Source organism: Scaptodrosophila lebanonensis, unplaced genomic scaffold, assembly GCF_003285725.1.
Source record: "Scaptodrosophila lebanonensis strain 11010-0011.00,11010-0021.00 unplaced genomic scaffold, SlebRS2 tig00000001-arrow-pilon, whole genome shotgun sequence".
Taxonomy (NCBI): domain Eukaryota; kingdom Metazoa; phylum Arthropoda; class Insecta; order Diptera; family Drosophilidae; genus Scaptodrosophila; species Scaptodrosophila lebanonensis.
The window spans coordinates 30,179,809-30,193,854 of NW_022060529.1; the positions used below are offsets into that span (position 1 = coordinate 30,179,809).

A 14,046-nucleotide genomic window follows, 5' to 3' on the forward strand; every position below is an offset into this window, starting at 1 on the left:
ATTATTGATCAGCGTGACAAGACGAGTCGATCTAGCCCTGTCTGTCTGTCTGTCCGTCTGTCCGTCCGTATGAACACCTGGATCTCAGAGACTATAAGAGATAGAGACACAAAATTTTGCACAAAGATGCGTTATGTGTGTATTCTATACGAGTTTGTTTTATTTTTTTGATTTTCCCCCCCACTTCCCCCCTATGGGGGTTTTCCCGATTTTCCATTCGTATAATCGCCTATATTTCGGAGACTATAAGACCTAGGCACACCAAATTTTAGTCCTAGATGCCTTGTGTGAATACGCAGAAAATGTATATTTTGGAATTCCCCTCCCTCCCCCCTCTACCCCGCAAATCGTAACTCCCGTAATTCTTGGAATTTCGAACTAAAATTTTGGAAATACCCCCAGTTAGTTATTATGTGTCCGTATGCCAAATTTCATTATGATAGACCGATTTAACAAGAAGTTATAGCCATAAATATATTTGCTGATGCAGCGCTGCTGCAGCGCTGCTCAAGCGCTGCCCGCGGCTGTTGTTGATGTTGCTGTTTGGTTGACTGCGAAAATGCTTACACAGACACGAATAGATGCGCATAGGCATACATACACACACACAGACGCAATTGCTATGTAAATGTGCAATTATACACCCTTTACGTGAGTTCGAATACCGAGAGAGGTAAAATCGAGCAATTTTTTTTTTTTATTTTCTTAATTTTTTTATTTTCTATAATTATTGTAAACATATGTACAGAGTATTTCAAAGTCGGGACACCCGACTTTAGCTTTTTTACTTGTTTTATTTTCTATAATTATTGTAAACATATGTACAGAGTATTTCAAAGTCGGGACACCCGACTTTAGCTTTTTTACTTGTTTTTATATTCTAATACAACCCCACTCCCCCGCAATTCGTGTTTTTTTATAACTTCTGGAATTCTTGGAATTTTGAAATCAATTTTGGTAGTTTCATTCAGTTAGTGCTTATGTGTCCGTGTGCCATCATGATAGGTCAATTCTAAAGAAAGTTATACCCATAAATAGAATCGCTGCCCATGCGCTGCCTGCAGCTCTGTCGGCAGCGCTGCCCGCAGCACACGGCACACGGACACATTAGTACTAACTGGATGTACCTACCAAAACTGATTTCAAAATTCCGAGAATTACGGAAGTTATAAGAAAAAATACGAATTGCGGGGGAGTGGGGGGGTGTATCAGAAAAAATAAACAAACTCGATCTGCCTAGAGCTTATAGGAACCTTGATACCAATTTTGGTTATCCTAGCTCTTGTACTTACTGAGATCCTTGCGCTCATACAGACAGACGGACAGACGAACATGGCTATATCGACTCGTCTTGTCATCCTGATCAAAAATATATATACTTTGTGGGGTCTGCCACGCCTCTTCCTGCCTGTTACATACATTCGCACAAAACTAGTATACCCTTTCACCCTTTGGGTACAGGGTATAATGAACATTATGTAACAGGAATGTCCTGAAATGTTTTTAAGTTTAATTACCATAAATTATGCTGTAGTATACTATGTGGACTAAGAATTATGGACACATATTTAGTACTAGCAGGTATTGCCCGTCTTAACCCGGCTCAATATGTTTCCAATTGTATTTATTTTGTGTGTGCATAACCTACCCATATGTTTTCACCTTAAAGGTTACCAGTAGGAAGGCATTTAAGGTATTTAAATGAACATTTTCTGTTCTTGACAAAAAATTGTTCAGTAGTCCGTTACATTTTTGTTCTTGACAAACTATTTCGTTAAACGAACATGACCACTATAACTAATATTTTTTAAAGCTCGTTTTCCCCCCGTTGGAGCTAGAATTTTCCAAAAGCCTTTCTTAGTGTGCTCCTACACTATGATGGATACTATGAAACGATACTTGAGTCCAAATTTAAATTCACATTTGAGTCTTTTCGTGCCATATTGAGTCAATACGGCCACGCACAAACTCGGAATATGAAACACGGCACTCGTGTCAATGCCGTGCAGCGATAAGCCACGATCAAAAAGCACTGGCACCGATACCATCAAAATATCGAAGTTTGAATGCAATAAGCAGAATATTTAAATAACAAAATCTAATTATTTATTGACATCAATAAGAACAAATCATATACATACATACATCTGCCCGCAATGCGAAGCAAAATATGCGTAGCTCCGTTATTCGGTTTCTGCTTTACTTACGCTTACGCAGTCGTTGCCTAGCGACGGTAACTGTAACATTTTGGCGTTTTGCCTTTGCAATTAACATTAAATGGTCAAAACGAAAGAAGAAGAGCGAGCTAATGACTTGCAGTTGTTGTTGTTTTTAGAGCATTATTTTTTTTTACAATCAAACAACTGTGTTCGATTGCCCAATGTATACATTAATACGAATGTACATACATGCTATATTCATACACAGGCATACATACATATGTACATATGTACATATGTTTCTCTTTACTTTTTCAACCGTACTTGTGTGTGAGTGTGTGTATGTGATGTCCCCAACTATTTGATATTTGTTGTTGCTGCATAAAGTTATTAATGAAAACACTAATGCCAAATGCACTAAACAAAGAAAAAATTACTTTTAAAAATGTTATATTATATAATTTTCAATTAATTAACATTTCTTGCTCTGTCAGTGCAAGACGAATGTACATACATACATATGTAGATACATATGTACATACATAGATGTGCATATATGTATGGACATTCACACATTAGTGTCTCACATGTTGCAATGGCTATTTCAATCGTTTGCACGCAACTACACGAACAGCTGTTTGTATGTGTGTGTATGTATACTTAGTTGTCCCCAACTGTTTGATATTTTGTATTGTTTGTTCTGCCTGCTTTTGTAAAATGCATATTTTGAAAATCCTTAAATGCAAAGTTGTAGATTTAGTTACGTAGATTACATTATCCAAATTTTAAATCGATCGGACTAAATTTATAACACAAACTTTTCATTTGAAATAGTGAATAAATATTAATAATAATAATAATTCAATAATTCAAGCTCCAACACAAACGAAAATCCGAGTATGCAGTTTTGTTTGTATCCTTTAATTGATTTTAGAAACTAAGTTTTAAGTCGATCGGTTGAAAAATTCGGATTTTTCAAACAAACTTTGGAGCTCGTTTTCCCCCCTTTGGAGCTCGAATTTTCCAAAATCCCTTGGAGTATACAAACTAAGTTTGAAGTTAATCAGATGAAAACTGTCGATTTTTCAAACAAACTTTGGAGCTCGTTTTCCCCCCTTCTTAGTGCGCATCTACACCATGATAGGATACTTGAGCCCAAATTTCAGCATCCTAGCTTTTACCGTTTGGGCTGTGGGCTGTTGACGCGGTTTGCTTTTGTGCCCCAACATTTTTTTTACAGGAAAACTCCCATATTTTAGGCCCCAAAAAAAATATCAAGTATACAAACTAAGTTTAAAGTTAATCAGATGAAAACTGTAGATTTTTCATACAAACGTTGGAGCCTGTTTTCCGCCCTTTGGAGCTCGAGCTTTCCAAAATCTTAATGGGCACCTAGACTATGAAAGAATACTTGAGTCCAAATTTCAGCTTCCTAGCCTTTACCGTTTGGGCTGTGCGTTGATCACCAATCAGTCAGTCAGTCAGTCAGTCAGGACAAACTGTTTTATATATATAGATAATTAAGTTCTCATTATAATTAAGTATATGCTTTCTTCTGTTTTCTATTTTTATCATAAAGCATTGCTTGGATGGTCGCTGTGCGCCGCTTCCTTCGAACATTATACCAGACTACGGGCAAAACTATCATTTATCCTACAAGTAAGTAGAACAGCATATTTGTTGTATGTAAGCCTATTATAAGCTTTTTCGTAAAATAAGTTTTATTTACTCAAAAGATGCACACTTAAACCAAACATTTTTAAACCCTTTTATATCAATGCAATTACTACCTACAAATACTACCTACAACAATTATATCCAACAAACACAATATTTTATACATAAACCCACACACGTCACAACAGGATAAGCAATAATCGCAAAGTTGATGATGCATTGAAAAGTACGGATGATGTTGAAAGTAATAGCGAGGAAACTGAATCTAATAAAGATGACAATGAAAATATGAGCAACAATGAGGAAGACATTGAAGATCTTAAAAGTAATGAGGAATATAATGGTGAAGATAGCGAAAATAAGCTAGAACGAAACATTACAGAAATAGCGGCTAATAGTGCTTCCGTTAGAAATACAACTACAATAGTACATTCAAGAACAGCTCACGATGACGTCAAGGCTTTTGAGTTTTTACGGAAGCTGTTACGACAGGCTCATAACACTCACAACATCAACACGCGGCTAAGCAATGACGGCGTTGTATTTAAAACAAACAGTACCAGGGGTAGCCATGACAACAAAATTCAGCAAGAAAATACAAGTATGTTCTACTACAGACAAACTACAAAAATACCTGAGACAATTTCTAAAACCACAGAACCTACCAATATATATTCAAGTATATATAAGGAGGATGTTCGAAAGCAAATTGAATACTATATACACTTTTTAAAGCAATATGAAGTAAAACACTTAAATAAACCATTGGTACCTCGTACGTTTGATACAAATTATAGCGCAACAGTGAACAAGAACTATGGAATTAGTCACCAGAATAAAAATAGCAGCAAACAAGGACTCAACCTACTACAACAGCAAGGTAAAATCGATCTGGATAATGAAGCCAATACCGGTATTGATAGCAATGAAACAACTGATCTGGAAAAATGTAAGTTTCCCATTGAACAGCCAAATCACTTTATTAGAACACTTCAGAAAAGACGGCAGGCGGTACAAAAAGTGCAACAAACACTATCCATATCTGCGACGAATTGCAATGGCAATAATACCACAAATGAACATACAACGCCAGCTAACGAAAAAGCATTGATTACAGAACCACAACAAATGTCACAGTCATTAAATTTTAGCAACACTGTTACGACAATGCCCAAAAAACAAAAAATCAAAACACAAAAACTTCTGCGCCGCTCGAGAGTTATGTGAAATAATCTTGCTAAAATAAAAAGCGAAACTGCGCACCGTAAAAACGCATAAAATATCCTGTAAACACATCTAAATACATAAATACATACATATGTATACATTTAAAATAAGAATAGACCTCTGTGTACACCAGATTGGTTTTTGATGTTCGGTAAGCCCAACACATAGAACGTTATCTAAAAGTAGTAATAGTGCGTGCAACGCTTTGCATATATACTTACAAACTTATACCCATACCTAAACCCACATTAAATATTAGCATGAAGTTGCAAAACATACGGGAATTATATTAGTTCATACACCGATATATCTAAAAAAAAATAAACATATAATACATAACTGGTAGTTGAAGCTCGATGTACAAGTATATATACACTGGTTTTAATTTTCACGAAATGATTGGCCATTTCGCTGTATTATTATTATTTTTTTTTTTTTTAATTTTGATTCATTGACCTTCTTGGAAGTAGGAAATACCTTTACAATATTTTATCTTGATTGATTTATATATACATACCTATACGAGGGGTGTATGTGTCTTAGGGCTTACTTTCTTTTAGTTCCCGAGATACTTGCGTTCATACAAAAGGACTGGATAGATGGCCATCGACTTATCTTTGCATACTGATCAAGAATTTATATAGTACGTACTTTGTGGGGTATGAGTGTTACATATATTACCCTAAATTAAAGCCCATAGCTTTGGATTGCGAGTCCATGGATGCGTCGCAAAACGCGTATAGAAAAACCTTGACAAAGCTATCGAGCAACAGCATGTATATACATATGTATGTACATATAATATTACTAGACCTATATATGTACATATTTTTTATACTATGTAACTATGTACCTGAAAAGTAAAACAGTATACTTGAACTATAGTATTATGTTTGTGAAAAGTGCAAAATGTATCAGGGACAAGGATGCAGACCCCACAAAGTATATAATCTCGGATATTATAAGTTCTAGAGACACCAAATAATGCTCCCACATGCCATATAAATAAAAAAAGTTCAAAATTTGTCGAAATTCACTTCGTAATGTAATGAAGGTTTTTAGAGATATCTAGATATTCGAACTTCGCAATAATTATAATTATACAGGGTATAATTAAACTTATTGCAAATACAATTACAACTTAAAGTAGGAGTTTAGTCTTTGTATACCCTGTACCCAAAGGGTAAAAGAGTATATTAGTTTTGTGCGAGTGTACATGCAACACACAGAAGGAGGCGTGGCAGACCCCACAAAGTATATATATTCTTGATCAGGATGACAAGCGGAGTCGATATAGCCATGCCCGTCTCTCTGTATGAACGCAAGGATCTCAGAAAGTATAAGAAGAAGAATAACCAAACTTGGTATCTAGATTCTCCTACGCCCGAGAAAGCGCAAGTTTGTTCATTTTTCCCACTTCCCCGCAATTCGCGATTTTCTATAACTTCCGTTATTCGTGGAATCTTAAACTTTTTAGTAAATTTGCTTTTTGCTTTTTATACCCTGTACCCAAAGGGTACAAGGGTATATTAGTTTTGTGCGAGTGCACATGGAACACACAGAAGGAGGCTTGGTAGACCCCACAAAGTATATATATTCTTGATCAGCATGACAAGCCGAGTCGATATAGCCATGTCCGTCTGTCCGTCTGTCTGTCTGTATGAACGCAAGGATCTCCGAAAGTATAAGAGCTAGAATAACCAAACTTGGTATACAGATTCCTGATCCTCCTGAGGCCGAGAAAGGACAAGTTTGTTCATTTTTTCTGATCCACAACTTGTTTGAAATAATTTTTTTTAATTTATCCTTTTTTTGTACAGGGGTACAGGGTATTTTACTATCGGGCTTACTCGACTGTAGCGTTATATCTTGTTTTTTTTTTTTTTTTTTTTTTGGTGGGGTGCTACAGTGCATTTAATAGTTGAGCCTGCTCGACTTTAGCATTTCTTTCTTGTTTACATTTCATATTGTTTATAACTTAAATAAACCAATTGGCAAGGTCAATAGGGTGTGACCTCTTCAGCATCTTTCGCATTACAAATCGTCATTTTAAATGCCGATTCAACAGTATTGTGAAACTTCCTCATTGAGGACGTCACTAACTTTCTGTACTTTTAGGTCCTTTTCTTTGTTTGCCGTTTTAGCATGCTGATTAAACAAATCAAATGTTACCATAAAACTTAATAATTGTCCTCCTTAGGACAGATCTTAAATAGAGAATAAATAAAAGATTTTTTAAAAATAATAATAATATGGATATTATTCATTCAAGTATTAACCATGATTTTTACTTTATAACCCTTTGTATATTGTGGTATATCGTCTAATACAAAGCGTGTTTTTTTCATATTTATTATTATTAATAGTTTTATAATAATAGATTAAAATACAAAAGGAATCAGCTGCCCAGCGTCATACTATTTTGATCCGAATGCAGCAGGTATTTATGTTTCGTTGTTTGTGCTCTGCGTATTAAGTGATATATTATGTGTTAGTTATTGATATATATGTATGTAGAAAATGTCAAATTGGTTTATGTTTTTATTTAATATTATTAATTTCAAGCTCCTTTGGTGCATTTTGGTTTTTCATGTTTATAGTTTACATATTTATTAGTTTCAATTTTTCGTATAGTTGATTCTAATGATCAAAAGGGGGCAACGCGAAGCCTTAAGTTATGAAAAATATTGAGAAACGCTTGCAAAGAGAAGTTCAAAATAATCGATTCAAAATATGGTTGTCACTACTTTATGCATATACAAGTATAGTACACGTATTTTGCATTTATTTTCAAATTTTCTTACAAACTTGATGTACAAGTCCCTCAAAGGAAAAGCTTGTTATGAAAATAAAAAAATAAAAATTCAAACAGAATTTCTTTTAAAAATGGGATCGATATTCGACAAGGCTTAAAGTGGTGAGAGCAGAACATCAAATGATGGAAATACTTTTCAAAAATGCTAGCTTCCCGCTCAAGAAGTTTTTGGCCTGTTAGAATGATATATAATATATCATATTATACTACATACTACAGTTTAATATCATATGGCTTTATTTTTTTATTACCAGGATGTAGGGTTCGTTCGTATTCGGTTGGTTACATGGAAGCTATATGATATATAGGTGCAATCTGGATCAAATTTGGTCAGCTGACGTAAAATCTCCTTAAATGGATACTAACCAAATTTAGTTCAATTCGGATAAAACACAAAACAAATGAATGTACTAAGAGTTTATTCTGAATCGGTCAGTTATATGGGAGCTATATGATATAGTTCTCCGATCTTGACGATTTTGACATATTGTCATCTTACTATAAATCAAAGCCTATGTCAAAAATTTCAGCACGATAGCTCTACTGTATCTTTTTTTGTCGCTTACTCCCCTTTTTCCTGAGTGACTATCACATAGTGTTTTTATGACACAAGATATGTGTTTTCGACTAATTCTTTGTTGCGTTGATGCTAATGTTCCAGCGCTTTACCCACATTTCGAAGCTCTTCAAATACTGCTGCAAAATATATGTGACTTTATAAAGGCAGTTGTTTCTGACGAGAAGGTCATTCGGATCTTCGATGGGAATCATAGAGCCAGTGGGCATATCACGTATAAAAAGGGTATAAAGGGGGGGCCCAAAACACTACCGTTCGGAACTCCTGATCTAATAACCCAGACACTAGACTCTTCACTATCCAGCACTACCGTGAATGTCCTGTCCGGTAGCTCCGTACTATTCAGTAAAGTTGAGGGCAGGAATGGTTTGATTTTGGCCCGAAGGCCATTGCGCCAGACTCTGTCGAAGGCCTGCCCTATATCCAAATACGCCGCCACCATGTACTCCTTAGTCTCAAATCCCTCAAGCATCAAAATTTAAAACTCTACTTAATTGCTCACGTCAAACAGAAGATTTATTTTTAACTTTCATTTAATTCATCCATTTCGGTTGAATTTTATGGGTATAGATTTGGATTTTTTAAATTATTTTTAAAATTTTTGTAATTTATTTTTTTAATTAAATAAAAACAAGAAAGGAATGCAAAAGTCGTGCGAGTTCAACTCTTAAATACCCTTTACCTCCCTCAAAAAAAGGGAAACAAATTTTTTTAATTAATTTTATAAAATTATATTATTTAAATTATTTAATTAAATTAAATACAAATTATACAATTACATATATACAAAAGCGTTCATGTACAGTTCCAACAGCATACATTTACATCAGAATCGGGTCTCCGCGTGTATGTATGTAGCACAAAGTTGAACCAACGGAGTTACGGAAAGCACGGATTGCGTGGGAGTGGGGGCCTATAAAGAAACACAAACTCGTCCCTTCTCGGACTCAGGAGAATCTGGATACCAAGTTTGGTTGTTCTATCTCTTATACTTTCTGAGATCCTTGCGTACATACAGACGGACAAACAGACGGACGGACAGACAGACGGACATGGCTATATCGACTCGGCTTGTCATCCTGATCAATAATATATATACTCTTGGGGGTTTGCCACGCCTCCTTCTGTCTGTTACATATGTACATTCGCACAAAACTAGTATACCCTTTCACCCTTTGGGTACAGGGTATAAATATTGAATACACACATACATGGGTGGAGACATATTTTAATGTACAGTTTCAGCAGCATTCATTTACAACAGAATCGTATATATGCGTGCTTTTGCAAGTGCATGTGTGCAGTACAATATAAAGTCAAAGGAGCAACAACAGCAACAGCTGCGGCCAGAGCTTGTGCAGATGTTATATAAAACTTGCACGCACAAAACTAATATGAAATCAAACAAATTTAAAAAAAAAAAAAATCGTATAACGTACACACATAAGGCATCTTTTAGAGGTCTCTAGCTCTTATAAACTCTGAGATCCAGGTGTTGGACGGACAGATAGACAGACAGACAGAGCTAGATCGACTCGTCTTGTGATGCTGATTAAGAATATATATACTTTGTGGGATCTTCCACGCCTCCTTCTGCCTGCTACATTTTTCATCTCCCGCAGACCTAATATACTCTTGTACATTTCATCTACAGAGTACAAAAACAAGAAAGGAATGCTAAAGTCGAGCAGGCTCAACTCTTAAATACCCTGTACCACCCCACAAAAAAATAAATAAATTAAATTTAATTAATTAATTTAATTTAATTAATTAACTAAATTAAATAAAAAATATTCCATACATGCATACATACATTTACATTTACATCAGAATCGTGTCTATGCGTGTTTGTGTACTTGTACTTGTACATATGTATGTACGTGTGCATTGGGCATGGTTATATGGCTATAGCTTTCTTTCTGATCAACCTATCATAATGCAACTTGGTATACGGATATATAATTACTAACTGGATGTGTCTACAAAATTTTAAAATTCCAAGAATTACGGGAGTTATAGAAAATCTTGAATAGGGGGGGAGTGGGGGTCGCATCGGGAAAAATGAACACTCGTCCTTTCTCGGGCTCAGGAGAATGTGTATACCAAGTTTGGTTATTCTAGCTCTTATACTTTGTGAGATCCTTGCGTTCATACAGACGGACGGACGGACGGACAGACGGACATGGCTATATCGACTCGTATTCTCATCCTGATCAAGAATATATATACTTTGTGGGGTCTGCCACGCCTCCTTCTGCCTGTTTCATACATTCGCACAAAACTAGTATACCCTTTCACCCTTTGGGTACAGGGTATAAAAATAATATACTTGATGAACTTGATATTCTATGAGCAGTTCATTTAAAAATAGTCTCATGGCTATTTGCTCACTCTTTGCTCATGGGCAACTCACACAGGAAAAATTTATATACATATGTATAAAACAAGAAACGAAGCTGATGCCAAGATGGTGGACCGCCGCAGCATTAGGAAAAATCGACCTATCTAGTGTTAATTTTTGGGAAGCTGCAAGGCATAATGTTGTGAATAAAATACCCACTTCAATACATTGCCATACCAAATGATGCTTTGGTACAAATGGAAACATGGTCATTCACTGCTACACACCACTTTGCATACACATAGCAATAGATTGTAAAATAAATTTCTCACCCCCTCACGCCTGCTTGGTATAAAAGGTTCTATCCTCAAATACGATCAAAATTTCTAACTCGTTTTTTTTTTTTTTTTTTTTTTTTTTTTTTTTTGTATTTTAAGCCTTCATAAAAATGTTAATACATAAACCAATTGGTAAAAAGAACGCACATATACAAAAACATATACATACATATGTTTCTACATACAAACGCGCTTCCGATTGTGCAAAACAAAAGAATTAGGCGAATTAAATAATACTTCTAAATTCTGGCATTTTTTGGAAACAGGAGCAAAGTGTGCTTGTTTTTCATACGAACACAAGTGCATAACATATACACGATCACAAAACATTTAATTCATAAGAGTATGCACATACATACATATCTAAACTTTTGCAGAAGGCATGCAGTAAAAATCGCCTAACCTAAACAGAAGAATACTTAATACAGCGACATTTGGCCACAATTGGGATCTCGAATTTTAATCTTATGCATGCATACACATACATACATATGTATGTATGTCCATAAAATAATTTACATACATATGAATATAGATATGTAGAATTATTGGGCGAAGGTATTTTTACAAACATGCATCATATAACGAGTAAAAAATAAATGCGGACATGAAATTCCTTCAGATCCCACAACACAAATATAAACAATACATACTTTTTATTTTTTATACATTTTGAATTCTTTATATTTTTTATATAAAACTCTAATATGTATCGTCTTATTTTTTACGTTTGCGCAGTGGTTAACTGGAAGCTGTTTCGGTTCTAATACAGAGCTGCCGCAGGAACATTTGATAATTTGGTGTTAGCTATGCCATTATAATTTCAACAATTCAAAAAATGTAGATATAAATTATTGTTATAAATATGCTTGAGATTTTTAAGGTTATGATTAAATAAAATTGTACACAAATCCAAATACCAACCAACAGTATGACATTTATCAATTGCAAAACAAATAACAACCGGAACTTCTGACCAGTTAAATTCTTGTATTATCTTAACCTCGTGCCGACATACAAGGAATTAAGGTTTCATGGAAAGATCACCAAGCACATAAAATTAAAAAATTACAAAAATTAATGTGATAATTATTTTTGTATAAATATTGTATTTACCAAACCTAAAATCATTGTTAACACATTATTGGAAAAAGCAAAGAGCATCTTCATAGCACTGCCGCACTCTGCTTATAATAAAACTTCAACTTCCGTTTATTCATGCTTAAAATAATAGTAACGTTATACTATATTGTTATTTTAAAGCTCATTTTTAAGCAATAGTAGATTAAATGTATAGTCTGATAAGGTACTAAATAATGTATATTTGAAGTAAACATAAATTTTCAATAGGCGAACTGTATATTTAGAGCATACAAAAATGATTAATTATTCTAAACAATACAAATTATATTTCATAAAATATTACGCCCCAATTTGTTCACATATGGATTACTAAGTAAAAATTTGGTCACATTTCAAATTTGGAAATTATTTTTAGACTTTACTATAAAAAAATATAAAAGAAAACGTTCTGAAACATTACGGTATGTAATAGTATGAAGAGTGTGTTAGGAAGTTGTACAACTTATACATCATCTTCTTCTGGAGGAATGTGTTACTTAGCCTACAGAAGCCAAAACGCACATACATATGTATACTATGTATATATTAGTATACCATTTGAATGTATGACATCGGTGCTTTTGTGAATTCTGTCATTATTTCTTTTTAAATAATTGACTGTTCCACAAAACTTGAATATGTAAGTAAAAATGTCAGCTCAGTAAAATTAAAAGCATTTTATAACTTAAATGTCCTTTAAAATCCTTCAAATTAACAAAAAGCTATTCCTCTACTTCAGAGAAAATATTTGTATTCTCCCATTTATTTTAAAATTGGTAAATAACTTTCATAATCCAATCAAAATAAAAATTTGTCCGAAAATTTTTATGATCATCTCTACCGGGTATTTTACATTTTTACTTTTTTAATGACTTATCCTTTGAGAATCCGCCAGTAAGTATCCGGTTGCCTCTAGTAACATCGCAAAAAGTAGACCACAACAATCTACCAGGATCGCCCCTCAAAAGGATCTGGTGCCATCCTGCTCGGCGTACATGATACACGCTTCAACCAAACGAGCAGGAGCTTGACATGACCCCTTGATCATTGACCGGACCTGCGCTCGATCGGCTAATGAAAGTGCAGCGGCTAAGGTATTAGAGTTTTAAGACCCATCAGACGCATGGCTTCTAAGGTGTCCACATAACATCCCCGCAAATGTTACTTGCGATATCCCCGCGAACAGAATTCTTCATATAAAAGAGTGTGTGCAATTTTTTGCTAACCAAAAATATATACAAGTTCAGGAAACTCTTTTCTAGTGGACATTTTTACGAAAATTTTTTTTGGCTCCTCAAACTCCTCATCTTGGATGATGGATTTATTTGGACGGCAGGACCTGCGAAATCTTGTACTTCCTCATAAAAGCACTAGCTAGGCACTTTTGAGGTGGACTTAGCGACATTGCTCCGAAGACATATTTATGTCATTTTCAAGTGTCATATGTGGAAAAGAAGAGCCAACGCTATAATAGAGCAAAACCGACAGTGAAATACCCTGTACCCAAACAAACTTCCAGCCCTGAGTTGTATAGCAGAAGCAAATAAAACAAGAGAGAACGCTACAGTCGAGCAAGCCCGACAGTGAAATACCCTATTTACCCTACGGGTACAGGGTTTAAAAAGAGCGAGCTTGAACCTATAGTTTGTGGTGTAGTACTGGAGTGGAACTGCACCCATGTGTTCTTCATTTAGTTGCCCAAATAAATAGTCATGCCAGCAATAAATTATGAATATATAATAAGAGAGAACGCTACAGTCGAGCAAGCTCGTGAACTACCCAGTACCCAC

General features: G+C 34.8%; 1 protein-coding gene across 2 annotated transcripts in view; it reads left to right on the forward strand.

Moving 5' to 3' along the window:
* LOC115623455 (venom metalloproteinase 3) overlaps nucleotides 1–12,057 on the forward strand; it is a 63,646-nt gene extending 51,589 nt beyond the window's left edge. Inside the window, exons 13-15 of one of the 2 annotated variants that reach the window (XM_030517815.1) lie at nucleotides 3,739–3,818; nucleotides 4,025–4,785; nucleotides 11,873–12,057. In XM_030517815.1, coding sequence (XP_030373675.1) covers nucleotides 3,739–3,818; nucleotides 4,025–4,785; nucleotides 11,873–11,901 — 870 coding nt within the window. In that variant the 3' untranslated portion in view covers nucleotides 11,902–12,057. The remainder of the gene's footprint in view (nucleotides 1–3,738; nucleotides 3,819–4,024; nucleotides 4,786–11,872) is intronic. The other variant, XM_030517823.1, reaches the window with a different exon arrangement.
* The last annotated feature ends 1,989 nt before the right edge of the window (nucleotides 12,058–14,046 follow it).